Source organism: Hyaena hyaena, unplaced genomic scaffold, assembly GCF_003009895.1.
Source record: "Hyaena hyaena isolate Hyena2069 unplaced genomic scaffold, ASM300989v1 scaffold_63, whole genome shotgun sequence".
Lineage (NCBI taxonomy): Eukaryota > Metazoa > Chordata > Mammalia > Carnivora > Hyaenidae > Hyaena > Hyaena hyaena.
Genome location: NW_024080695.1, coordinates 4,177,532 through 4,202,359, shown reverse-complemented (window position 1 = coordinate 4,202,359; position 24,828 = coordinate 4,177,532). Strand labels below are relative to the sequence as shown.

The window sequence follows — 24,828 nt, the reverse complement described above, 5'->3', positions numbered from 1 at the left end:
GGGGATTGGAATGGACAAGGGCATCTCTGGAGGTCTTTGCTGTCCAGCTACCTACCAGCTAAGGGACCCGAGGAAAGGACCTAGCTTCCCCAGAGCATAAAGGGGGGGACCACCCTCACAGGGTGGTGTTCAGGAAAAGAGGTAAGAAACATAAAATGCACAGCGTAGTGCCTCGGATTTTGTTGATTCTAGTAATATAGTTTCTTGGCTAACCTTGTCCCAGGAGACCGGCTGCGGAACATAGTATCGTGTGCGCTCGCCCTTCCCAGCCACCTGGGAAGACCATCTCACAAGCACCTTCTGTCCAAACCGTTTTAATGTTAATCACCATGGATAAACTGTCAGAAGAGGCAACAGTAAAAACTGCCAGGGCGTCCCTAAAGCCACAAAACAAAGAAAAATGCCCTTTTAAGCAAATTAAAATGCCATGCAGTTAGTGAGGCCAACTCTCATCTGTTGACTTTCCCAAATGGCCACAGGAGAGGAAAATAAGAAGGAAGAATTCATCATCCACACATGGGACTGGAACCATTGCTGGGGATGCAATTCCCACCGCTCCCTACGGCATTTTAAATCGTTTATGATGAAATGCACATAATTCTCCACCCCCGCCCCAAAAAGTCTCCAATGGCTCCATGGGACAGAGACACCGTGAGTCACATGTGAGTCACATGTAGATTCTTACTACAGCAAGTGGCTGGAGTTGGTGGGATTCGAACACTGCTTTCTCAGGGAATATTTATTTTTCTCAGGTCACAAAGACATTATCCTTCTCTGCACTGTAAGGTGAGGGCACTGGCTCAGGCCAGTTCTGTGGCACATACGCATTGTGCCAACAATATACCTCTTATAAATGAGGGACTCACACTGGAGTGCGGAAGGTCCAGCACCCAGGAGGCACTTAATAAATCTAAGCCATTATAGCTTCTTAACAGGCTTGCTTATGACATCTTTCTCAAAGAAACTGCACAGCGAAATTATTCCAGAACTGATTAGGACTCTGATGATTAGCTACTGATGATAAAGAAAAGAGAAGGACATTAGCGTCTTTTTCGCTTTTTAAATTCGCTTTTTAAATTGTACATTTATTTCATGTACAATTTAATCAAGTTCTCACCCAATGGCAAGTAAGGTGTCAGAATAAAATTAGGATCGGATTTGACACACAAGGCAGAAAATGTTCTCTTGGATGTGAAAGAGACCTCAATGGCTTGGAGGATAATTAGTCCAGAAGGAAAAAGAAATAGCCGTGGCCATTTTTCAATATAAATCCGGGATCTTCAAGTTAGCATAACAGACCCATGAAAAGCAACCAATATTAGGGAAACTGAAATTTTCCTCCTAGGGTCCCATTTCCACGGACAGCTGATACCGCAGGGGACCCCATGCCAGGACCATAAATCCTATCCACGTACTGTCGATTTTGAGCGCCAAGACAATGCAAATTGAACCAGGGAAAAATACCTTCTCCATATCTTCACTGTCAAAACTGCAATGAGAAGCTAAATCAGAGTAAATGTAGTGATCATATGTGAGCGAGACCTTAGTTAAAAGTTATGATAGGGGCGCCTGGGTGGCTCAGTCGGTTAAGCGTCCGACTTCGGCTCAGGTCATGATCTCGCGGTTCGTGGGTTCAAGCCCCACATCAGGCTCTGTGCTGACAGCTCAGAGCCTGGAGCCTGCTTCGGATTCTGTGTCTCCCTCTCTCTGACCCTCCCCTGCTCATGCTGTCTCTCTCTCTCTCTCAGCAATAAAAAAAAAAAAAAATTTAAAAAATTAAAAAAAAAAAGAAAAAAAGTTATGATAAACCATACACTTTTAGTAAACTCAGACTGTAGGACACCAGACATCAGCGGTCTGCATCCTTCCTCTTGCAGATCTCTCTGTTCAGAAGTCGGGTCGGGCCCGCCCTCCCCCGGCCTCCAGCTTCTCCTTGCCCACCCCCCGCCCACTCACCGGCCAAAGCCCAACACACCAGTCAGCTCTGTGACCAAGAGGTGAGCGTTCCTCTGCCTACTTCAAATCCTTCCGGAACATTCCTCCCAGCTCCCTTCTGGGCACACGCCAATCACCTTGTGGCAAAAGGTGCTACGTGTTGCATTATGTCTGAAAGCACAATGCACCTGGGAGTCACAGCAACTCAGCTTCCAATCTCCGCATCGTCCCTTCGGAGCTGGGCGATTCAGGTGTGCGCCCTCCTGTCTCTGAGTCTAGTTTCCCGGCTGGTTCATGAGAATATTATCACTGTGCCAGATGAAGGTCATGAAGAGGATTAATAGCAGTGCCTCTTATGCACAGGCTTTGCTTTAATAGCTTTACAAATATCATCCCATCTAACCCTCACAACCACCTCATAAAGTAGGTGGTTATGTTTTTTTTACAGCTGAGGAAACTAAGGCACAGGAAAATTAAAATACCTTACTGAAAGCAGCATAGCTATCAGGTGGCAGAACAGGGACTAGAAGCCGTAACGTGTGGCTCCAGAGGCCTTGTTCCACCCTGTCCTGCTGCTTTAGTCACACAAACATGCACAAAGCACTTAGCCAGTCCCTGGCACAAAACAGATGCTAGGAAATGTTGTTTTCACATTGCTGCTGCTGTGGTTACGCCTGTCATAGTCTTCCTTGATATTCTTTATAATAAAGAAAAGAAGATATGAAGGAAACATATAGATGGGTGAATGGATGGATGGGTGAATGGATGGGAGGGTGGGTGGTGAGTAGATGGGTGGGTAAGTGGGTGTGTGGATAGATGGATGAATGGGTGTATGAATGGATGGATGAATGGGTGGGTGGGAGGTGGGTAGACAGGTGGATAAGTGGGTGTATGGATAGATGGATGAATTGGTAGATGGATGGATGAATAGGTGGGTGGATGGTGGGTAGATGGATGGATAAGTGGGTGTATGGATATATGGATGGATGAATGGATGAATGGGTGGATGGATGGATGAGTGGATGGATGGATAGGTGGGTGGATGGATGGATGAGTGAGTGGGTGGATGAATGAATGAGTGGATAGATGGGTGAATAGATGGATGGGTGGATAGATGGATGAGTGGATGGATGGATAGGTGAATGGTAGATGGGTGTGTGGGTAGATGGGAGAGTAGGTGGATGGAAGGATACATGTATGTATGGATGGATAGATGAGTAGGGGTGTAGGGAGACGGTAGGATATATATTATGTATGATAGGATGAATGGATGGATGGGTAGGTGGATGGGTGGATGGAAGATGAGAGGGTGGGTGGATGGAAGTATACATGTGTGGATGAATGGGCAGACGGATGGGTGGGTGGGAAATACATACATAGGAAGGGATGGGTTGGTGGCTGGGTTGGTGGGTTAGTGGGCGGGTGGCTGGACATATGGATCATGGATGAACAGACAGATGGGTTATAGCTAGCCAGCTAGAAAATAGATTGCTCTCGAAACTCTTATTTGGAAAGACAGATTTTGTTCTACCTGAAGAGCATCTGAAAGAAACTTTAGGATGAAACATTTAAAGATGAAATAAGATAAACCTTGGATGTCTGCTAAATCATTTTTCCAACCAACATTCAGATTTCCTCAACACCTTCCCTGCCAAGGAGTCCCCCAGCCTCTGTTTTGCACACACACACATGGTGACGAGGAGCTCACTGCTTCTCCTGGCAGGCTGCCCGTTATTGGAGAGCTCAAACAGAAAGGTCTTCCTATTAATCCTCTGACATCCACTTCCCCACGGTTCCCATCACTGTCCCAGGTGTCTGCTTTCTTCATGACCACCTCACAGAAATCTGGTCATTGTGATCATGTGCACACAAAATATCGACAATCCGGGCCTAACAGCCTTCAGCAGATGACACCGAGCCCTGCAGGCTGTGGGGAGGGTTAGGACTTTACCAAGAGCAGCCAGCACAGGCTTCCAGCAAGTGGTCAGGGCCATGAAAAGCGTCACCCCAGCCCTGGCTGGCGTGTGGAGAATGGACCGGGGCTCAGGGATGGATGTGATCAGCACAGTGAAGACAGGGTGATGGTTAGGACTCAAGTAGTGGCGGTGAGATGAAAAGAGGGAGGGAGAGGCCCTGCAGAGGATATATTTGGATGATGCCGACAACGTGCACGGCTATCTGTTGTTTTTGCTCACATGGAACTACAAATGTAGAGTTCTGGTTAAAAACAAGAGGGAGGGGCGTCTGGGTGGCTCAGTCGGTTGAATGTCTGACTCTTGATTTTGGTTCAGGTCACCGTCTCACGGGCTCTGTGCTGGGCATGGAGCCTGGTTGGGATTCTCCCTGCCCCCGTCCCTCTGTCTCTCCCCCGCTCTCTCTCTCAAAATAAATATATCAATAAACTAAAAAAACCAAAAAACCAAAAACCAAAAAACAAAAAAAGGCTAGACTTTGAAGGAGTACAAGCCGCCCACACAATGATGGGAAGTTGCACTTGTTTCCAGGGCTGCCGTAACAAAGCGTAACCAACTGGGGTTCGACACCCAGAATCAAGATGTTGCAAGGATTTGCTCCCTCTGAGAGCTATGAGGCTGTGCCCCTCTCCTGGCTGCTGGTGCAGACACCGTACTTGGCAACTATGCTGTAGAGGCATCTCTTCCATCTCTGTCTCTGTCTTCTCAGGGTGGGGGTGGGGGTAAGGGTGCCTCCCTGTGTGTCTGTGTCCAAACTTCCCAATTCTTACAGGGACAGGATTCATACTGGATTAAGGCCTGCCTGAATGAGTTTGTCTTAGCTTCATTTACATTTGCAAAGATGCTATTTCCAAACAAGGGCACATTCCTTGGTAACCAGGGATTAGGCTTTCAAGATGTCTATCTTGGGAGGGCGGGGACACAATTCAACCCACAACAAACTCCGAGGGATGGAGGTTCCCCATGACCAATGGGATATCCAAGGAGAAATGGGTTCGCCACCTGTGAGGCATGCTAGAGAGAATTTCTGCTCTGGCCAGGAATCCAGACCACATGACGTCCAGGATTCTCTGCAGCATCAGGACGCTACAGACCTCACCATCCTTCTCCCAGGGAGGAGGGGACACCATCCTCATGGCTCCCTCCAGGGCTTCCTGTTCAATGCCACCTTGTCGGGAAGGCTGTTCCCAATGTATCTACTTAACGTCGCACCTGCCATTCCCCATTTCGTCATTTTCCACTAACCCATCACCTCCTTACATTTCATCCCCATTTATTTTCTGTCCCCGCCGACCACGGACAGCTTGGGAGGACAAGGACTTTACTTTGGTCCCTGCTGTATCCAGAGAGTGTCTGCAAGATGCACTGCTCAATACACGTCTCCCAGATGGGTAAAATGGAAAGCCTAGATCCATGGGGCCATGTCTGTCTATCTGGGAACCTGACTCCCGCCCTCTTCCTCTGGCCCCTCCTTCTGCCTCAGGCCACACCTTCCAGGTAAAGGCAGAGCTGGAGCTCCCCTCCCACCCTGCCCAGTGTCCTGTCCCTGCCACCTGCACCCTGGGCCATCTTGTCGGGACCATCTGTGAGTCTGTCTTCTCAGTGACCTGTAGTGTCCGACGGGCGTGGGGTGCTCTGGACCCATCTCAGCACCGCGGTGCCTGGAAAATGGCTCTGGGTGAGAAAGTGCTCAGGGAATACTTGTTGGAGGAGGGGATGAATGAGCAAAAGCAGAAACAAGGGCCGTCAAGGGCTAACCCGCTGGCTGGTCTTCTGGGCTGTACACAGTGATCGCCACCAGTGCCAGAATGACACTTTGGTGACAACACACCTACTAGACAGCTGACTTCCCCCAGCACCGAAATACCCGTGACCTTTAAGAATCTCAGGCCACAGTGATTGGGAAGGAATATCGTCCCAGAGAGATCTGTGTACATGAGTGTCAAGTGAATGTCTCGGATATTTTCATGTGTTGGTGAAAAACACAGAAAGTAGCAGCAAAAGCAACAAAGGAAAGATTTTCCAAGTAAAAAGTCTGAACTAAATCCCTGGGTAAGCATCCCAACACCAAATCGACGAATGCCGGAAAAGAAGGGAGCTTATAAATCCCACTGACGTTGAAGCAGCAAGGGGCCAGGAACATAGCTCTGGTCTCAGGGTTCACCTTCTCCAAGAGCAAAAGATCCCAGTCCAAATCAAAGCCCGAAGCCCACGCCCAGCAGTCCAGCCTTCACAACCGGGCTGGCCTCCCCCTCCATCCGACCATCCACGGCACCCCACCCTGCAGGATAATCTAATCGTTGGCGTTTCCTGAGGCTAGCGTCCCTGCCTGAGCCACTGCCCGCCCCCCCCCAAGTCAGCCTCTCTGGTCCTTGAGCACGCACCAACCCACCAGCCCACAAATCTCTCCTGGCAAGAGGGGCTCTGGGCGAGGTTCTCAGAGCACAAGGCATCACTCACGGCGCCTGGCATGGTGGGTAATCATGGATATTTCCATGATTCTCTGTTGAATGCCCGTCTCCCCCTCTAGCCTATGACCTCCAAGGGGCTGGAACCCAGGCAGTTGGGCTCACAGTACAACTGTGGCTTCCAGCCTTCCAGCCCACTGAGGACTGAACAGCTACATGACACGCTCGGGCACGGCAATGAATTAGAAGCTGGGAGTCACTGAGTAACCATCATCTATTTCTGCAAAATCTACAGAGCTGAGTCATAGGAAAAAAGTCAACATCAATAGGCAGCACTGAGCCAAGCACTAAAGGGTCTGGAAACAGGCGAACCACTTGCCACGAGCCCGTCCACAGCCCCTGTTCTCAGCCCTGGGCGTATGTGAGCCTGTTAAGCCCCTACCTCCCGCTGGGTGGGCACGGTCAGCACCCCCGTGTTCACAGGAGGACACTGAGGCACAGGGAGGGAGGTTACGGGCAGTGCTCAAGGTCATCGAATGATTAAGTGGCAGATCAGGAGTGGGGGGCAAGCGCTGTGACTCAAGCCGTCCACCCTAAGCCTGGACCATCTCCTCTGCTCACACAGACACATCGGCAACGTGTGCAAAAGACGTGCCACCTCATGCATCCCAAGAAAAGCGCAGGTGAGAGCTACAGGAAGAGCTGTGGTTTCCAGTCAGACTGACCCTGATCCGTCACTGTGACTAGCACGTGCGACACCGGGACTCTCCTACGCTGGAGGGTGAGCCGGCCCGGCCTCTCTGGCGGGCGATCTGACAGCAGCTATGCAGAGTTCACAATAATGCAGCGACTGCACTATGAGGAATTCACGCTGCAGTTAACTTAGCACGCATGCGCACAGCCCTCGATGCGGGGGGTTAAGAGCTCTGCGTTTGCTGGGGGCTGGAGCACATTCATGAACGCAGTGTGCTCTGCCCTCAGGCCCCGGGGCTCACGTCCCAGTGACTCACACTCTCTGTGCTTTAGCTTCCACATCTGTAAACAGTCCTTAGCTCACAGGCTGCTTGGGGGGAGACAGGTTCATGCACGCGAAACAGAGCTGCCTTTCATTAAAATTCTCAATGAATTCAGGAATCATTACTGTTATTCGAAAGTGATGCAACCACTTGGGGCGTCTGGGGGGGCTCAGTCGGTTAAGCGTCCGACTCTCAGTTTCGGCTCAGGTCGTGATCTCAGGGTTGCTGGGATTGAGCCCCGCGTGGGGCTCTGTGCTGGCAGTGCGGAGCCCGCCTGGGATCCCTCTCTTCCTCTCCCTCTCTGCCCCTCCCTCCTGTGCACTCGCTCTCTCTTAAAATAAATAAACTTTTTTTTTTAAAAAAGAATATTTTATACAACCACTTAAAGAAGAAGAACAGGCTGTTGTACATAGTTAGGGATGTTGAACCACCTCCAAGATTGTTGCAAAATGGGACGTAAAGGAGCTAAACAGTGCGTGAGATAGACTATTACTTGGCATTTTTTAAAAAAGAGTCTGTGTAAAAACATAGATAGCCATGGACGATCCCCACCGGCCGCATGCCACGGGGAATGGACTGGCCTCGGGCGCAGGGAGGAGAAGACACTTTGATTTGCGCACCACAGCCTTTTATGCGTCTCTAATTCTTGGCCATGTTCATTACTTACAATTCAGCAAACGGGCTGAGCAGAGACAGAAGAAAGAAACACGGTCACTGATCAGAGTCAGGGGCTATGGGCTGGTCTCTTCCCTGGGACACAGGGAGTTTCTCCCTTGCCAGTGATGAAGTCTCTCCTGGCTGCTCCCTATGGCTGGGGCCAGACTGACCGTGTATAGTCAAGTCAAGGTGGTGGCCCAGGGCAGGACCCCGCAAGTCTGTGAGAAGTACCACCCTCCCCAGGAAGGTGGGCTCCCCTCTCGCTGCATGCCTACACCTGCCGTCTGTGACCAGAAGCCATTGGTTGGGAGCAGCCAACCTGAACGGCCAGTGCTGAGGAGGGGCCAAGCGGGTCTCCCTCTCCTTGGGGCCCCTTCACTCGGAGGGAGGAGCTCTGTGAGGAAACCGACAGGGGACAGGGGTTTGCACTTGGCAAGAGCAGCCGCAGCGCCTGCTGTCCAGGGAGTGGGACGTCCCCGAAGGCGGCTTTCTGGGGAGGCACATAAAGCCACATCCTCGGACTGAGCTTTCCCAAGTCATGAAAGTGACAGGTGGTGTCGATCTTCGGCTAGGCTGGAGAACATCCCTGATATACGTCTCATTTCCCAACTGGCCCAGAACTCCAGGTTGAGGGGAAAGGAGAGCTCTGTACTGACACCCTGAGCCACTCCAACGGCTGACATGATTTCGTTTGATGTCTAAGAGATCCCTCAGAGGCCGTGTAGGACCTATTGGCCTGGGGAGTGGTGGGGTGGATTCGGTGGGATGCAAAGTCAAGGACAATATCACGTCCCACCCTGCCAAGGTTCACCAGACCATGTGCAAAGCACTTGTACATGACAGAGGCGCTATCCGAGGATTATTCCCACATGTACTGTGCTGTATGTAGCTGTCTGTGAGCAGTTTCCCCCACAGATGGCGGGCGTCCTGGGGCCCCTTGCCTTCCTTGGCTTCTCCCCTGCCCCCAGGCACCTTGTCAAGCACAGCGCCAGGTGCGAGACAGTGGGGGCTCACAAAACACCTGCTTCTAAAAGAAGGAAAGCATCTCCTCCAAGAAACCCTCCCCTTGCTGGGAAGATGACCATAAGTGTTGCCATGGAAACGAGATGGGCCTTACCGCTGCTCTACTCGGCCGCAGTCCCCGGTCTGTCCCCCATAAAAATCCCCGCTCTGGCTTGTCAGCCACTGGCGGGGACCCAGCACCTCATGGGAACCGGGGAGCGAGGCACAGGTGTGAGGGTGGGGTTTCCGCCTCAGGTGGCCCGTGTGCTTGTCTCAGGCAAGTGCGGCTCTCAGTGAACCCTGACATCCCTCTTTCCAGAAATCCAGGACCGGCCTAGACGTGGGTATCTGTATGGTGGGCTGGGGGAAGAGGCAATCGAGGGGTGTGTGAATGATGCGAAGGTGTCTTGTGGACACCCTCCCATGCATCCAGTCTCCTGAATCCTCTCTGCGCCTGTGAGGACATTGGGAGGCCCCTCACGCCCGTGCCCGGTACACGTGGGGTCACTCTGCCAGGAACACCCCCATTCGCTGCCTGATACTGTCCTAATGACCCTCCGACACCCAGTGAAAACTTCACCCCCAGATTCATTCCCAAGATTCACTCCCCACCTCGGTCCCCCGGCACAGCAAAGCTCCCCACCTCGGCTCCCTGCATGGGAAAGCACTGCGGAAGAGTCAGAGCACCCTGCTCCTTTATAGCTCCCACTATGCCGTGGAATTACGTGGTTATCCGCGCTCGCATCTGTATCCTGCGGGCATGAGTCGCACGGGGAGGTGCACCGGGACGGTCTGCCAGCATCGGGCCAGGGCTTCCCACATTGTAAAAGGTGATCGCGCACACGAACAAGCAAGGAATTAAGGGAATCTGGGTGAGTCGCCTAACTTCCCTGAGTTCCAGAGGCGAGGAACAAAACCGCATCTCCGTAGAGCGTTAACACAGAATAGAGAGGGTGCAATTGTAGAAAATGCACACCCGCCATATGGCCGGCACGTGAAAATCAAACACATAGACTGGAAAGCCTCGCCCCAACGAACACTCAACGAATACTCAGTACAAACCATCATGGTGACTGAGACAGCGGAGCAGGTGGCACTAATGACACCAAATGCTGCGATGAGCTTCCTCTGAAGACCAGGAAATAGACACTGGCCTGGACTTTCTCTTATTTTCCTTTGCCTCTCTGGAAAAATCCACGCACAAGCTTCTCTAAAAGCTGCTTTGTCAACCGAACAGTGGATCTGAATGCACACGGGCCTGGGGTCAAGCCCGTTACCACTTATGCGACCTTCAAGTAAAACCAATAAGCCCTTTTTGAACACCAGCTTCCTTTTGAGAGCCGCTGTGAGAATGACCTAAGAGCATGGGGAAGAGGCGCTTGGCGGAGGTCGGGGCCAGAGCAAGACTAGTGGGCTCTCCACGCTTCTAGAAGCTTCCGGAAGCAGCCAGTGGTGCCTGGTTCCTCTTTCCTCTTGTCTCTGCATGCCTGGGGCTGAGCTGCCTCAATTATGACAACCATCTGGGAGCCTGACAGAAACCAAAGGAGAGAGCAGTCCCTCAGATCCTCTCTGCAAGAAGCAACCTATGAATTAATGATGTGAAAGATACATCATGCAAACCAAGGAAACGTTCTTTGTCAAAAGCAAACCACAAATGTGATAAATGACTTGCTCGTGGGAAAAAAAAAAAAGCTATTTTTAGTGGGGAGACAATCACAGATTTCCATGCATACTAAGCTCAACATTCTGAGTGACATTTTCATTCTGGGAGCTTCTAAGCCTGACGAGAAGTCAAGATGGAAAGATTAGAAGTAACTGACAATGCTGTGATTAAAAGTAAAAAAAAAAAAAAAAAAAGAAATCACCAAGACCCTGAAATGAGCATTCAACCACAGAGCCTGAAACAGAGCCGGCGATCAATAAATACTGAACGTTGGGATGGGGGGCGGAGGGGGCGAGGGACCAAGGCAGCTGGCAGTCTCAGGTCAGGCTTGACAATCAACGTTAAACAATCTTCAGGCAAAACAAGAGCAGCTTCCAAAGAGAAATAAATATCAAATTCTGGAGCTCCTGGGTGACTTACAGGAATACCGTCTTGGTAACCTCGGTCCTCATGGCATTTCACATGTCAGGACTGACACGTGCAGTGGCTGTTGTTGATTCTACCAAATGCAGGACTCGAGGAAGACTGTGTTCCCTACATGCCATCACTTCTTCTTTTTTTTTTTTAATTTTAATGTTTATTTTTTTGAGAGAGAGAGAGAGACGGAGCACAAGAAGGGGAGGGGCAGAGAGAGAGACAGGGAGACACAGAATCCAAAGCAGGCTCCAGGCTCTGAGTTGTTAGCATAGAGTCCAACACGGGGCTCAAGCCCAGGAACCGTGAGATCACGACCTGAGCCAAAGTCAGATGTTAACCGACTGAGGCACTCAGGTGCACCAATCACTTCTTGAACCAACAACAAAGGATGATTAATGCCTTCCCATGTAGTGCAAATACTATTTACATTATCTTTTGTTACTATGATAGGTTACTATCACATATACTGCTATGTATGTATTAATATACACATATATTACACCCACCCACATATATGCTAATCACAGCCCTACTTCCTCTGGCCGGAGGTGGGGAACTACCACCTACTTGGAAATTAAATACCCAGGTGCTGATCACACAAACAAAATCCCTTCGCTCTACTTTGCATTTTCGTGTTTTGGAAGAAAACAGACAAAAAGCTAGGAAATACTCTGGTAATGCACCTGTTCCTACCACTTACTGTAATCAGAGACATCTACGAATCTTTGCCAGTAAACCAGCCACCTTTCCCCTGCTGCCCATCCAATCCTCCCTCCTCCAAAAGTGTGGCAAACGTTAACGTGTTGCCCTTGGTGTTCTGATTAGGGGGTTAAGTTAAAATGAAGGATCATGGGGGCGCCTGGGTGGCTTAGTCGGTTGAGCGTCTGACTTTCGCTTAGGTCATGATCTCGCGGTTCGTGGGTTCGAGCCCCGCGTCGGGCTCTGTGCTGACTGCCAGCTCAGAGCCTGGAGCCTGTTTCAGAGTCTGTATCTCCCTCTCTCTCTGACCCTCCCCTGCTCACGCTGTCTCTCTCTGTCTCTCTCCTAGAAATAAATAAAATATTAAAAAAATAAAAATAAAAAAATAAAAAATGAAGGATCATGACTGAATGGCTGCACAAAGCTCAGTGAGCCAAGCCGAATGATGCTGGACCCAGAAACGGGTAAACAAGGCCTGATGCCCAGTTCCGTGCCAGGACAGTCTTGCCCTTCATGGTTGAAGTCCCGACAGTGCGTGAGGGCGCTCAGCTGGGAAGGGGCTCCCCTCAGGCAGGAAGGAAGTCCCTCTGGGCTTGGAACACCCCTCAGCTCACAAAATGCCGTGAGTCAGTCACGAGAGAGCTCTTCTCCCAGACCAGTGACCCGTCACTCCTAAGAAGTAAAGACTGTGCTCTCTGTTTCTGAGGCTCTCTTGGGTCCGTCTCATGCCACGGGACACCGTTTCCAGCCTCCAGGGAGATGGGACCAGAGCTACTCAGGTGCTGTTTGCATGGCTCTTGAGAAAGACTCGGAGAAGGGCTGACCATCTTGAACGCTTCTCTTTACCATCTGCCCATGTCCCTTCAAGGGAGACCTTGGCTTGGAATGAACACCGCAGTGAGGACTTGCACATCATCAAGCTGTCCAGTCTCCCATAGTGTTTCTGGTTTCCCCAGTTGAGAGAGGAAGAAACTGAGGATCAGAGAGTATTTGGAGAACAGAACGTGGCCGAGATTAAACAGAGAAAAACTCACTTACTAGGTGTGTGGCTACAGATAAACCTCCTTACCTACATGAGCATCATATTCTTCAACTAGCAAATGCTGAAAATGAGACGCTCTACCAAAAATAAGATGGTTCGTACGGGAACCAAGTCAACATGTGTAAGAGACCCTGCATTTTTAAATGCTGCACAAATACGAGACATTAAGTAAAAATATAAGGCGTTAGAGCTAATCGGCATGGCGATGACTCAAAATCGATAGATATCACTCCCCAGTGGGGAACGAGCGGGTGGAGCTATGCATCCCGAATGTACGATCAGAAGAAGTTGGTCACAAATGGAATCCGGCCTGGGGGGTTCCCACGTGGCCCTGTTGCTAATAATCAGCGGTCCAACATGACTTCCCAGGGAAATAGTTTCCCTCCCCTTCAATGTCCAAATGACGGCACCGCTCCGCCCCCCGTGCATCCCTTCACAGCCACACGGCAATTGGCTGCTAAGTTCACTAGGCTCCTCCTGCTAGCCCCTGTCCTCCCCAAACCTACGGCTCCTCCCCAAGTCACCCATCGCCATCTCCAACAATCTCCCTGGACTTCTAAGCCATTGCCCATTTGTACCCAGAGTGGCCTTTCAACACACAGATCCGCCCCTATTAAAATTAAAAGGCCATTCCTTGGGTCTTCAGGGCCTACCATGGAGCTGACATCCAGAACCCTCCATGACCTAGCCCCTCGCACCCTGAGCTTTCACTCATGTAACTTAACCAAGGGCGCGTGGTGGCACAGTCTAGACTTAAACCCGGATCTAACTCTGGGGGCCACTCAAGGGTGCTCCTGCTCTGTGCTATCTTGGGGCTGGCCTGCTTGCCTGTCCATCCCTCTCACAGGTGCCTCTGTGGCAGGGACAGTGTCTATTCATCGCCTAGAGTATGGCTGACACAAAGATGCATTCTATTTGTGGTCCAGGTAATCTGGACAAACTATCCCCTCAAAAGAAAAGGTGAGTGAAAACAAAACCAGTTTGAGACAACAAGGAGGAATAAAAGATAACATCACTAGCAGAACAAAGAAACTCAGAGAGGGTAGCCCCACATCTGGGGCCACTCGATTCCGAAGGGCGTCTGCTAAGTACCAGAAGAGGCAGCCCCAAGGGCTGATCAACTCTGCAGAATTCTCAACAGACCTGCAGAACCGGGGAGGCGGAAACTCAAGTCCAGGGACTCCAAGGAGAGGTCAGCCTGATAAAGTCCCTTACTCTTTGGTGGCTACAGATGCCTTGGAGGTAAAGATATGCCAGAAACAGACCGGACCTTGAAGGACCGGAAACTCTGCCCGGCATGGTCTCAGTCTCTATATGGAGGTCACCCAGAATGACGCCTCTCGCTGCCTGGAAGGGGGTAACCCCATCTTAGTCAGTCCTCAATCGTCTTCATAAATTTTCACACCCACTGGCGCACAATCAAAACTGGCATCCGAGGAGACAAAGAAATGGGATCAGAGACGAAGAGGAACAAAAGACAACAGGCACATGAACATGGGAAAGGTAATAATGCTTCAGAGATTCTAAAATAATGAGGCTTCTTACGCTTGAAGAAGTAAAAGAACAGAATTCTGGAAGACAACGGGACACCAAGAAACGAAACCCAGAAAGAAGCTCTCCGTAAATATTTGCCGAAAGGGAAAGCGGAAAAGCCAAGGTGATGAACTGAGTGAGTTGCCTTGGAGACCATGACCTCTGCGCCGGCCAGGAGAAGCCGTGGGCTCGATTAGAGGCACACACCCTGGAGCCAGGCAGCCTGGCCTTGAACCTGGCTCTTTCATTTACAGTGTGTGCCCTGGGGCAAGCTCCTCATCATGGTGAGAACACCACTCTCCCCCCCGCCGCTCTGTAGGGTTGCTAGGAGGATCATGACTTTGTCTTCATGAAGTGTGTCTGGCTCCATGTTCACAGGTGGTACATTGTAAGTACGAGCGAATAAATGATAATAAACTACAAGAATCAAATTCAGTTCAGCCAACACATCACCTGCCCTGGCCTCGCTCTCTCCAGCTGCCTCTTCCCTGACTTTAAGGCACACAATACAACAGTCCACACATCAGTCGTTCTGAGCTACTGCGTTCACCAAATGCATCCTGTTCAACCTTTCATCTGCCTTTTCTTCCCTCTACCTGAAAAGTCTTTCTTCTCATAATGTGGTTGGAAAGCTTATATCCATGCCTCAAGAATTAGTTAGTATATCATCACCTCTGAGATGCATTTCCAGGACTCTCTCAGAGGTAATTCTTTTCTCAGCTCAGCTGGCCTTGATTTTTCCTTTTAGCAATGTGTTCATCAAACTTTTATGGTCACTTAAATTTACATGTCTGTCTTCCCCCTTAGATCAGACAGTTTACCGTACAAACTATATCTTATTCATTCATCCCTTTTCCCAAATACCAAGCATAGCAATAGTTCCATTATGACTACTGAGTAACAAATGACTGACTGACTGAATGAATGAATGAATGAATGAATGAAATGTACTCCGTGTCTGCTCTGAGGCCAGTGACGTTAAAGCATTCACCACATTGGGGTGCCTGGGTGGCCTAGTCGGTTAAGCGTCCGACTTCGGCTCAGGTCATGATCTCACAGTTTGTGGGTTCGAACCCCGCGTCGGGCTCTGTGCTGACAGCTCAGAGCCTGGAACCTGCTTTGGATTCTGTGTCTCCCTCTCTCTGACCCTTCCCTGCTCACGCTGGCTCTCTCTCTCTCAGAAATAAATAAACATTAAAAAAAAATTTTTTTTTAAATAAAGCATTCACCACATCCAAGCAAGTATAATGTGACTGAGAATTCTTACTCTTCTAAGGCTTGAAGCATGCTCCCGGGGTCTTCTGAAGACAGGATGTCAATCAATTGGTCATTGAGAGCAAGGTCCTCATTGATGCCATCGGCTGAGGTGAACTGGCAGTGCTCCAGCTTGTTCTCATGAGGCTGAACCTACAGGGAAATTTCAGAAACAATGGAGTGAGCCCTCTTGGGAATGTCCTGTGCAGAGAGTCATGAGGGAAGGCAGAGATCTGCAGTCAGAGGATCTTGCTGGCCCCATCACTTGTGACCAGGGTAAACTCAAGCAGGACGTTGCATTTTCCCTGAGCCTCCATTTTCTCATCAAAGAAATGGGATCATAATTCCAGTAGCCCCACACAGGGTTACTGTGTGTATAAACAAACCAATGGATGGAGAGGCCTTTGCAAGCTGTAAAGACCTATGAAAATATTTCACCACCATCACCATCATCATATCACCATCGCCGTCATCATAGCATCACCATCACCATCATCATCACTATCATCACGACCACCACCATCACCATCATCACCACCACCACTACCACCACCATCACCATCATGCAGAGGAAAATTATAGTTGGTAGATGAACTTCAATTTCATGGATCTGGCTGGTTTCTAACCAGAATATAGAACTGTCAGATTGAAATGACATCAAAGATAATTAAGCCCAACCCTATGATTGGATAGATGTATCTATTGTGTCCTTAATATTAATTCTGAAAAACGGGTGATAACTACAGCTAATATTTAAGAATCCCTGTCCCTGTACATTATATGTGTATTATCATGAAACTATCAGAACACAATAAATGCGGTTCCCCCACATCACAAATAAGAAACTAAGGCTCAGAGGTGTGAAATGACGTTATCTGAGTTCGCATAGCTCACGAAGAGTCAGGGTTGGTATCTGGCCCCAAATTGATCGAACTCCTAAGGAAGGAGTGAAGAAGGCTCTCTTCTGCTTTATTGTGCACTGTCTCAGCAGCTGCCTCAGGCTGGCAAAACTAAAGGAAGATGTGAAAAGCATTCCTCCTGTGAACTTCAAGGGTCTTCAGACCTTAAATCAACACTTTGCTTTCCTCTCTGTGATTGTAATGATCAGCCTTTCATCTCCAGGGAAGGGATTTCTGCTCTTTCATCAAAGCAGCTGAGAGGTTTTGTTCTTCTGTGATCGATAACAGCTTTGAGAGAGAAGCCAGAGGTCTGATGACAGGGACCTTTCTTCTTCCCCTCACTTTTGCCTGCCACGGACACTGTAGGCCGATCTCACTTTGAAACGGCCATCCTCTGGCCAGGGAAGCAGACATACAGTGAACGATGGGACACGACATCCAGCCTCCAGACACGGCCCCCAGAAGCCAGGTCCCCAGGCCACCTGAAGCAAGTATTTAACTTCATGGGCCTCAGTTTCCTCAATATAGAGTGAGGGGAGGGGCTCCTGACTGGCTCAGTCGGTTGAGCGTCCGACTTCCGCTCAGGTCATGATTTCTCAGTCTGTAAGGTCAAGACCCGTGTCGGGCTCTTTGCTGACAGCTCAGAGCCTGGAGCTGCTTCAGATTCTGTGTCTCCTTCTCTCTCTGACCCTCCCCTGCTCACACTCTGTCTCTCTCTCTCTCTCTCTCTCTAAAATAAGTAAATTTTTAAAAAGTTAAAAAAAATAAAGCGAGGGGGAAAGATGGCTATGTTTCTTCAAGTTGCTGGGCCTTTGGGGGACACTGAGTCACAGCAGCTCCAGCCCTCCGGGACCCGGAGGGACCAGGAAGCTGCCAGCGGGTGCTTACTTCCAGCAGTGCCTTCTGGGGATGGCTCCACGGAGCCCCTCTCACTCTATGAACTGCTGCCCTCTTTTCCTTCCTGCCTGTCCACCCACTGATGGGCCAAGGGCTCATCCATCCCCTCACACATGTACTCAGGGCCTCCTCAGTGCCAGGCTCCGTACGAGGCAATGGGAATTGTAGCAGAGACCGCCTGCCTCCTACACAAGTCCCTCGCCCCTGCTGGTTCAGGGCCCACTAGCCCAAGACCCACCAGCCAGTATCTACACTGCTTCCCCAAAGCCTTCCGCCGGCCTTCAGAGCCCATGCCAGGAAATAACGTCACCCTTTGTCCTGGTCCCTGTAGGAGTGTGGGCAATACTGGCTCCATGGGTGGCCCGACATCTTGCTCACATCCTCTCTTGGGGCTATGTGTTCCATGTAGATTAATACACATACCTTAGAAATGCCCATCGAGGCGGGAAGGGGGAGGCTTGTTTTGGCTCTCCGTAAATTTCTTAAAGATAACACAGTCTCTCCGCCTCCCAACGCACAGATGGCCCCATGAGATCTAATTAAAGGATAGCTGTTGAGCAGGTGCACGTGGGCCCCTGGAGGTACATGCGGCCCCTCTGATCCCACTGCAATGCCCTCTGCACGTCCTCTCGCTCTATAATATCTGTGGACTGAGGTCTGTACTTTGTGTGAAACCCCAGCTGCACAGCATCCGGGTGGCAGTGCGCCCCATTCCCTGTCGCTAAGCTAGCCCGAATAAACCTATAAATTGTAGGGAGTCCCTGCTTCATTTTCTGGCCTCGAAGCGCCTTCTCAGTGGGGAGGGCAGTCCATCCTCCCCTCCCGTCTAACAGCGACTCTGCCCCCCTATCCTTGACCCATGATCAACGGGGTGTGACATATGCCCCAGCACCATCCCTCCTCAGCTGGGATGACTCTGAGCCTCGTTCCATACGGTCCCCAGAGTTGCCCACAGAGGGTGAGGCTCCAGGGGCCCACAGCGCTAACCTGACCGGCCGCCCTCCCTTCCTGCCTCACCTCCTCACCCCGCACCAGTATCTCCTGGTGCGTATGGGTCAGGCCCCATACGAACTCCTTGCATTTGGACCCTGGTGTCGAGATGTGCTTCTGCGGGAACTGAGACACAAATACGGAGACTGAGATGTTCACAGACGGGCCCGAGATGGGGATGCATGCTGGGTGTGGTCTACAAAAGCCAGTGCAGGGACTGGAGAGGGGGGTCCCACCCTATGCTCACCGAAGGGCAGAGGGGGTAGAAATGGGACGGTGGGTGTGGTGAGCTCACGCTCTCGGGGAATGCAGAGTCACTGGGTGGGGTGGGGCTGAGGGGTGACGTGGAAAGTGGCAGCCAAGGTGGGCAGAAGCCACCACAAGGGCCTCCATAGCTGAGCCGAAGGATCAGAGGATGGAGTGAGTCCCCAAAGACTTCTCCGCAGGGAGTGTGGACTTGGCCCTGAATTAGTGTGGTGTGAACACAGCACTGTCCGCATGGCTGGGTGCTCGGTTATTCAGTCAGACTGCAGGGGCTCTGGGCTCCCGGCACTTGCTGGAATCATCCAGGGAGCTTTAAAAATGACCAAGGATGGGGCGCCTGGGTGGCTTAGTCGGTTGAGCGCCCGACTTTTGCTTAGGTCATGATCTCGCGGTTCGTGGGTTCGAGCCCCGCGTCGGGCTCTGTGCTGACTGCCAGCTCAGAGCCTGGAGCCTGTTTCAGTCTGTGACTCCCTCTCTCTCTGACCCTCCCCTGCTCACGCTGTCTCTCTCTCTCCTAGAAATAAATAAAAAACATTAAAAAAAAAATGACCAAGGATGGGGGCGCATCCTGGGACAGTTCAGTCACGGCCTCTGCAGGTGAGCCTGGACATGAGCACTTCTCTGTCCTTTCCCTGGGGATTCGGACACCCATCGAACTGGAGGAAAGACTTCAACCTGGCGTCTACGCCAACCGGACTACCCTCCAATAACAGATGCACGTGGGGACTCACCTGGTGCCTGGTGAGCAGGCTTCCCTTCATACACTGGTATCGAGCCAGGAAGAAAAGCATGGCCCAGGTCAGCACGAAGGAGGCGATGGAGGCTATGAAGAATCCTGCTGTGTGAAGGCCATGGTTGGGAGCAACCTAGGGGATGAGAAGAGACAGGGACTTGTCTGTGGTCACGCTTCACGTCCTCCCGTCAGGTCGTAACTAAGAGTTACAGCAGAATAAGCCCGGAGTCGGTAAGACCAGCTGGGTTTGGACCCAGCTCTGTCCTCACTGGCTGGGCTGCCTGAGACCATTGCTGGACCTCTCTGAGCCTGTTTCCTTAGAGCGTGGCTTCCACACGGCGTATCTGTTAAGTACTGAGTGGGACAAGCACTTCAAGGGGCTGAGCATGGCGGCTTGCACGTAGTAGGGCCATCTTCCCCGAGCCTGGCACCTCACAGACCTCAAGAACATTAAATTCCCGAATCCTCACATAACAACCCATAGACGGCACTGGGGATCCGTGAACCGTTTTGAGTCAGGCAAAATTTCGCAGAGGCCCGGGGAAGAACCCATAGCACCTTTCCCTCCCCCTCCATACCGTCTGCTCCCCCTCGCTAGGAACACACCCCCTTAGAGGGGCAGCCTGCAGCCCACTCCTGACATCAGGACCGCACCAGGGGAGGCACGGGGCAGAGAAGCATCGCATGGTGGGAGGTGGCTGGCTGCCAGGCGATTCAACAACCTGACAGGTGGCCCTCAGAGCTCCCGTGGGCTAATGTGCCCAGCCCTCTCTCTCTCCTGGGTGGCGTCCTCTGGGCTCCAGCCAGCGAAAGCCCAGGACAAATGTGCATTTGTGAAGGATGCCAGGAGTGGCTGGTATCAATCAACCGTGAGGAGCTGGTATGTTCTAGACACTCGCCTCCAGCCCCTCCATCCACCTCTTCCTTAGGATCCGACAAAACCAAGGGCTGGCATCTTGCGAGAACCTGGAAGGGCTCAGACCCTGGGCTGACTCTCACCCTTGAGCACGCGTCAGACCTGCATCCTGCCCCCAGTTTCTGATTCACCAGACCCGGGGACAGGGCCTCACACGTGGCATTTCCAGCAAGTTCCCAAAGGAGCTACTGCTGTGCTTTGTTCGTGGAATACACTTTGGAAACCCGTAGGCTAAGGGTTTCACAAGAATTAGCTCCCTTGATTCTCTCAGAGGCACTCTGAACAAAATAAAGAGCTCTGGATTTCTAACCCTCCAGGGCTGGATGGACATGCCAGCTCGTTCACAAGAACTGTGATGCTATGCATGAGTGACTTGACCTCTGGCAACCTCACTTTTCTCATCTGTAAAATAGGGATATCAATACCTCACCACATGGAGATCAAAGACAACACTAATGTAGAGATTAGTGCAAAGCTTGGCCCATCTATTTGATTGCCAATTACTCGTCCAGCGTTTGCTGTGTGCTGGGCTGTAAGCTGGGGTTCCTCCTCCGTTTGTGGGGTGTACCCTCTGTGTGGGCGCTGAATGGGCCTGACCCAAATAAGGGGAGCCTGTAAGCAGCAGAGTGGGTGAAGCTTGGGCTCTGGACTCAGAATACCAGGCTGTGGCATCATCTCTGGCTTACGAGCTGCGTAGAACTGATCAGATCAGTTCATCTCTCTTTACCTCTCCTCCTCCCCTTGTATAAATTGGAGACAGTGGCCCTCAAAGGGTCGTACTGAGGAGTAAACAAGAACATAAACAAAGTTGGAAAAAGTTGTTAAGAGTATCTGGCTTTAACACTTGCTCACTAAACACAAGTATTCTTGCCCCCGAGTCTCTTCCTTCGTGGGCTGTGTAGACAAAGGCAACTCCTTTCGGTACCGTAATGGAGAAGCTATATGGTGGCCATTAATCAGTCATTTTATCAGAAGGTGACCTCAAAGGGCACCTGGGTGGCTCTGTCAGTTAAACCTCTGACTCTCGGTTTCAGCTCAGGTCATGAGCTCATGGTTCGTTGGTTCGAGCCCCATGTTGGGCTCTGCACTGACAGCACGGAACCTACTTTGGATTCCTCCCCCACCACTCCCCGCTCTCACTCTCTGCCCTTCACCCGCTCTCTCTCACAAAATAAAAAAAATAAATAAATTAAACTTAAAAAACAAAAGGTGATGTCAAAAACAGACCTGGACCAAGAACCTCACATTTTGATGACAATTTCATCCCTTGGAGTATTTTCAACAAAATGTCTGTACTCAGAAATAAGAAGGACAAAATGTGTTTCTCCATAACAAGAAGGCTTTAAAACAGTTGGCTCTTTAACTCAGCAGTTTAATACCGAAGATTCTATCCTCAGGGAAGAATTCAAAAATGTGTATACAAGTTTATATACAAGGTTGATCTGGTCCAGAAATATACACACACATTTAGTTATAAAGAAAGCTGTTTTGCAGAGCATCCTATAAAGTATGCTAATGTATCCTAAACATCGCAAAATGCAAAAAGTAGTTAAATATTTTAAGTCTCTATATATTATTCAGTTCACATAATTAGCAATTGTGTAGCCATTTTATTACTTTTATTTATTTATTTTTTAATTTTTTTTTAATGTTTTATTTCTAGGAGAGAGAGAGAGCGTGAGCAGGGGAGGGTCAGAGAGAGAGGGAGATACAGACTCTGAAACAGGCTCCAGGCTCTGAGCTGGCAGTCAGCACAGAGCCCGACGCGGGGCTCGAACCCACGAACTGCGAGATCATGACCTAAGCGAAAGGATGAAGCCACCCAGGCGCCCGCCATTTTATTACTTTTAAAAAAGCACAGTAAGTATCCTACAGAAAAGAGTTCTTAACAAAAGTCAAGGATATAAAAAGATAAACAAATTTCCTGTTACCTTCCCGTATCCACTCTACCCCAGCTTCCCAGAGGCAAACTTTTTTTTTTTGAGACAGAGGGAGTGAGTGTGTGCAAGCAGGGGAGGGGCAGAGACAGAATCCCAAGCAGGCTCCAGTACCAAAAGCTTGGGGACCAGTGTGGGGTTTGAACTCATGAACCACAAGATCATGACCTGATCCAAAGTTCATCACTTAGCTGACTGAGCCACCCAGGTGCCCCCAGAGGCAAATATATTAAACAAACCCTGTTTTTAGTTTTTATGGTTTAGTTTACCAGATGGTTACTTAAAATTAAATTCTCTAAAATTTATGCATATATCTTTATTTCTTGATTTATCATTATATATTAACTGAATTATTATTAACATGGTATAGATATGTATGTAACATATTACATGTAATATATGTTACACATGTTATCACATATGTACCATGTTATATGTAATAATTATTAACATATTATTTCCGCTCTGACAGACGTTAATTTAGCTCATGAATTTTAACCTCACAAATTTGTAGGGTTTGTGACCTATATATCCCTACTTTTCCTTCTAATTTTAATGATTATTTTTAGTTTTTCAATTATCTTTGTAAACTGAAGTTAAAAATTAATTAAAATTAAAATTTCAATTTTTATGTTTGATTTAAAGACTATTTCCTGTCTTCTTATTACAAAAGATAATGAAATTAATGTCCCGCACTTGCCTCCCACCTTTCCTGGCCTACTTCTTGCTTCCACAGTTTATAAGGTTTAAAACATATATTTTGTTCTACAATCACAATTCTTTGTGGTTTAGAAGTATAAAAACTGAAACTAAAAAATTTTTAGGACACTATTATTATGATTACACAAATGCTATTCACTGAAGAAAAAGTAAAAAAATACAATCCGATGTTACTAAATATCTGCCCCTCAATGCAATATATTTTTAAAAATTTTTTAATGTTTATTAATTTTTGAGAGAAAGAGACAAAGCGCGAGCAAGGGAGGGGCAGAGAGAGAAGGAGACACAGAATCTGAAGCAGACTCCAGGCTCTGAGTTGTCAGCAGAGGGCCTGATACAGGGCTCGAACTCATGAACCGTGGGATCATGACCTGAGCCGAAGTCAGATGCTCAACCAACTGAGCCACCCAGGTACCCCAAAGCAATGTATTTCTAATCCAATCCCTTTTGTTACATTTTATCAGTTATTGAAAACCATGCCATACCTTTAGTTTGCTAACTAACGTTGGACTAACACTCCTTTTTCTGTAACTTTTTGTTTTCCCTAGAGTTTCTCACTGCCTTTCTTTTTTCTTCCTATTATATATACCATTTCCTTAATGATATTATCTGTTGCAGGTAGTGGATTTTTTTTTTCTTAAAGCCATCATGCCCTGAAAGCTTTGCCATTCTGACCTAATCAGAATGGGTTACTTTCCAGGCTTGCTGTTGTCATCTGGAGCCTTCTATTTATAGCTTTCTGTATTGTCACACATTATTGATTAAAGCAAAACTATGTTTCTTAGATCCCATTTCTTTCTTTTTCTGGATGTTTTTTTTGTTCAGTGTAATAAGTATTTTCAGTATTTATTTGTTCTCAAGTAAATCTATTTAGAAAACATTTTTTATTAAATATTTTGAAGATTTTTATGAAATATTTTTTAGAGAATATTTTAAATGTTGTTACTTTGCCCTCATTTGATTATTTGGCTGAATCTATAATTCAAGGTTCAAAATAATTTTTCTTCAGAACAATGGAGGTACCCTCCCACTGTCTTCTGGCGTAAATGTGTCTGATGAGTTCTGTGAAGGATCTGTTTCTGGCTTTCTATGAATTAAAAAATTTTCCCCTTTCCCTTGGAATTCTGAATATTTAACCATTAAAATTTTTTTGAATAATATTTTTAATTGTAGTAAAATAAACGTAACACAAAATTTACCATCTTGGGGAGCCTAGGTGGCTCGGTCGGTTAAGCATCCAACTTTGGTTCAGGTCATTATCTTGCATTTAAGTTGGAGCCCTGTGCCAGGCTCTGTGCTCACAGCTCAGAGCCTGGAGCCTGCTTCAGATCCTGTCTCCCTCTCTCTCTTTCCTCCCATACTTGCACTTTGTCTCTCACTCTCTCAAATAATGAATAAACATTTTTTTCATTTTTAAGTGTACAGGCCTGCCATATCAAATACAATCACATTGTTCCGAAATCATTACCACCATCCATCGCCAGCACTTTTTCATCTTATAAAACTGAAACTCTGTCCCCGTTAAGCCACCCCCCTTCCATCCTCCAGCCTCTGGCACCCACCATTCTTTTGTCTCTATGAATTTGATTCCATTAAGGAATCGTACAGTATTTGTGGTTTATGACTGGCTTACTTCATTTAGCATTAGATCTTTATGGTTCATCCATGTGGTAGTGTGTCTCAGAATTTCCTTCTTTTTTAAAATTCAAATTCAAATTAGTTAACATATAGAGTAGTATTGGTTTCAGGACTAGAATTTAGTGATTCATCACTTACATGTTACACCCACTGCTCATCCCCGAAAGTGCCCTCCTTAATACCCATCACCCATGTAATCCATCCCCCCACCCACTTCCCGTCCAGCAACCTTCAG

The 24,828-nt window shown here is 48.9% G+C and overlaps 1 protein-coding gene across 1 annotated transcript in view; it reads right to left on the bottom strand.

Annotated features, from left to right (window-relative positions):
• EVC2 (EvC ciliary complex subunit 2) overlaps positions 1 to 24,828 on the bottom strand; it is a 139,905-nt gene that overhangs the window by 73,005 nt on the left and 42,072 nt on the right. Inside the window, exons 8-9 of the mRNA XM_039232157.1 lie at positions 19,381 to 19,515; positions 15,613 to 15,752 (exon numbers count right to left, since the gene is read on the bottom strand). Of these exons, the coding sequence (XP_039088088.1) occupies positions 15,613 to 15,752; positions 19,381 to 19,515 (275 nt within the window). The remainder of the gene's footprint in view (positions 1 to 15,612; positions 15,753 to 19,380; positions 19,516 to 24,828) is intronic.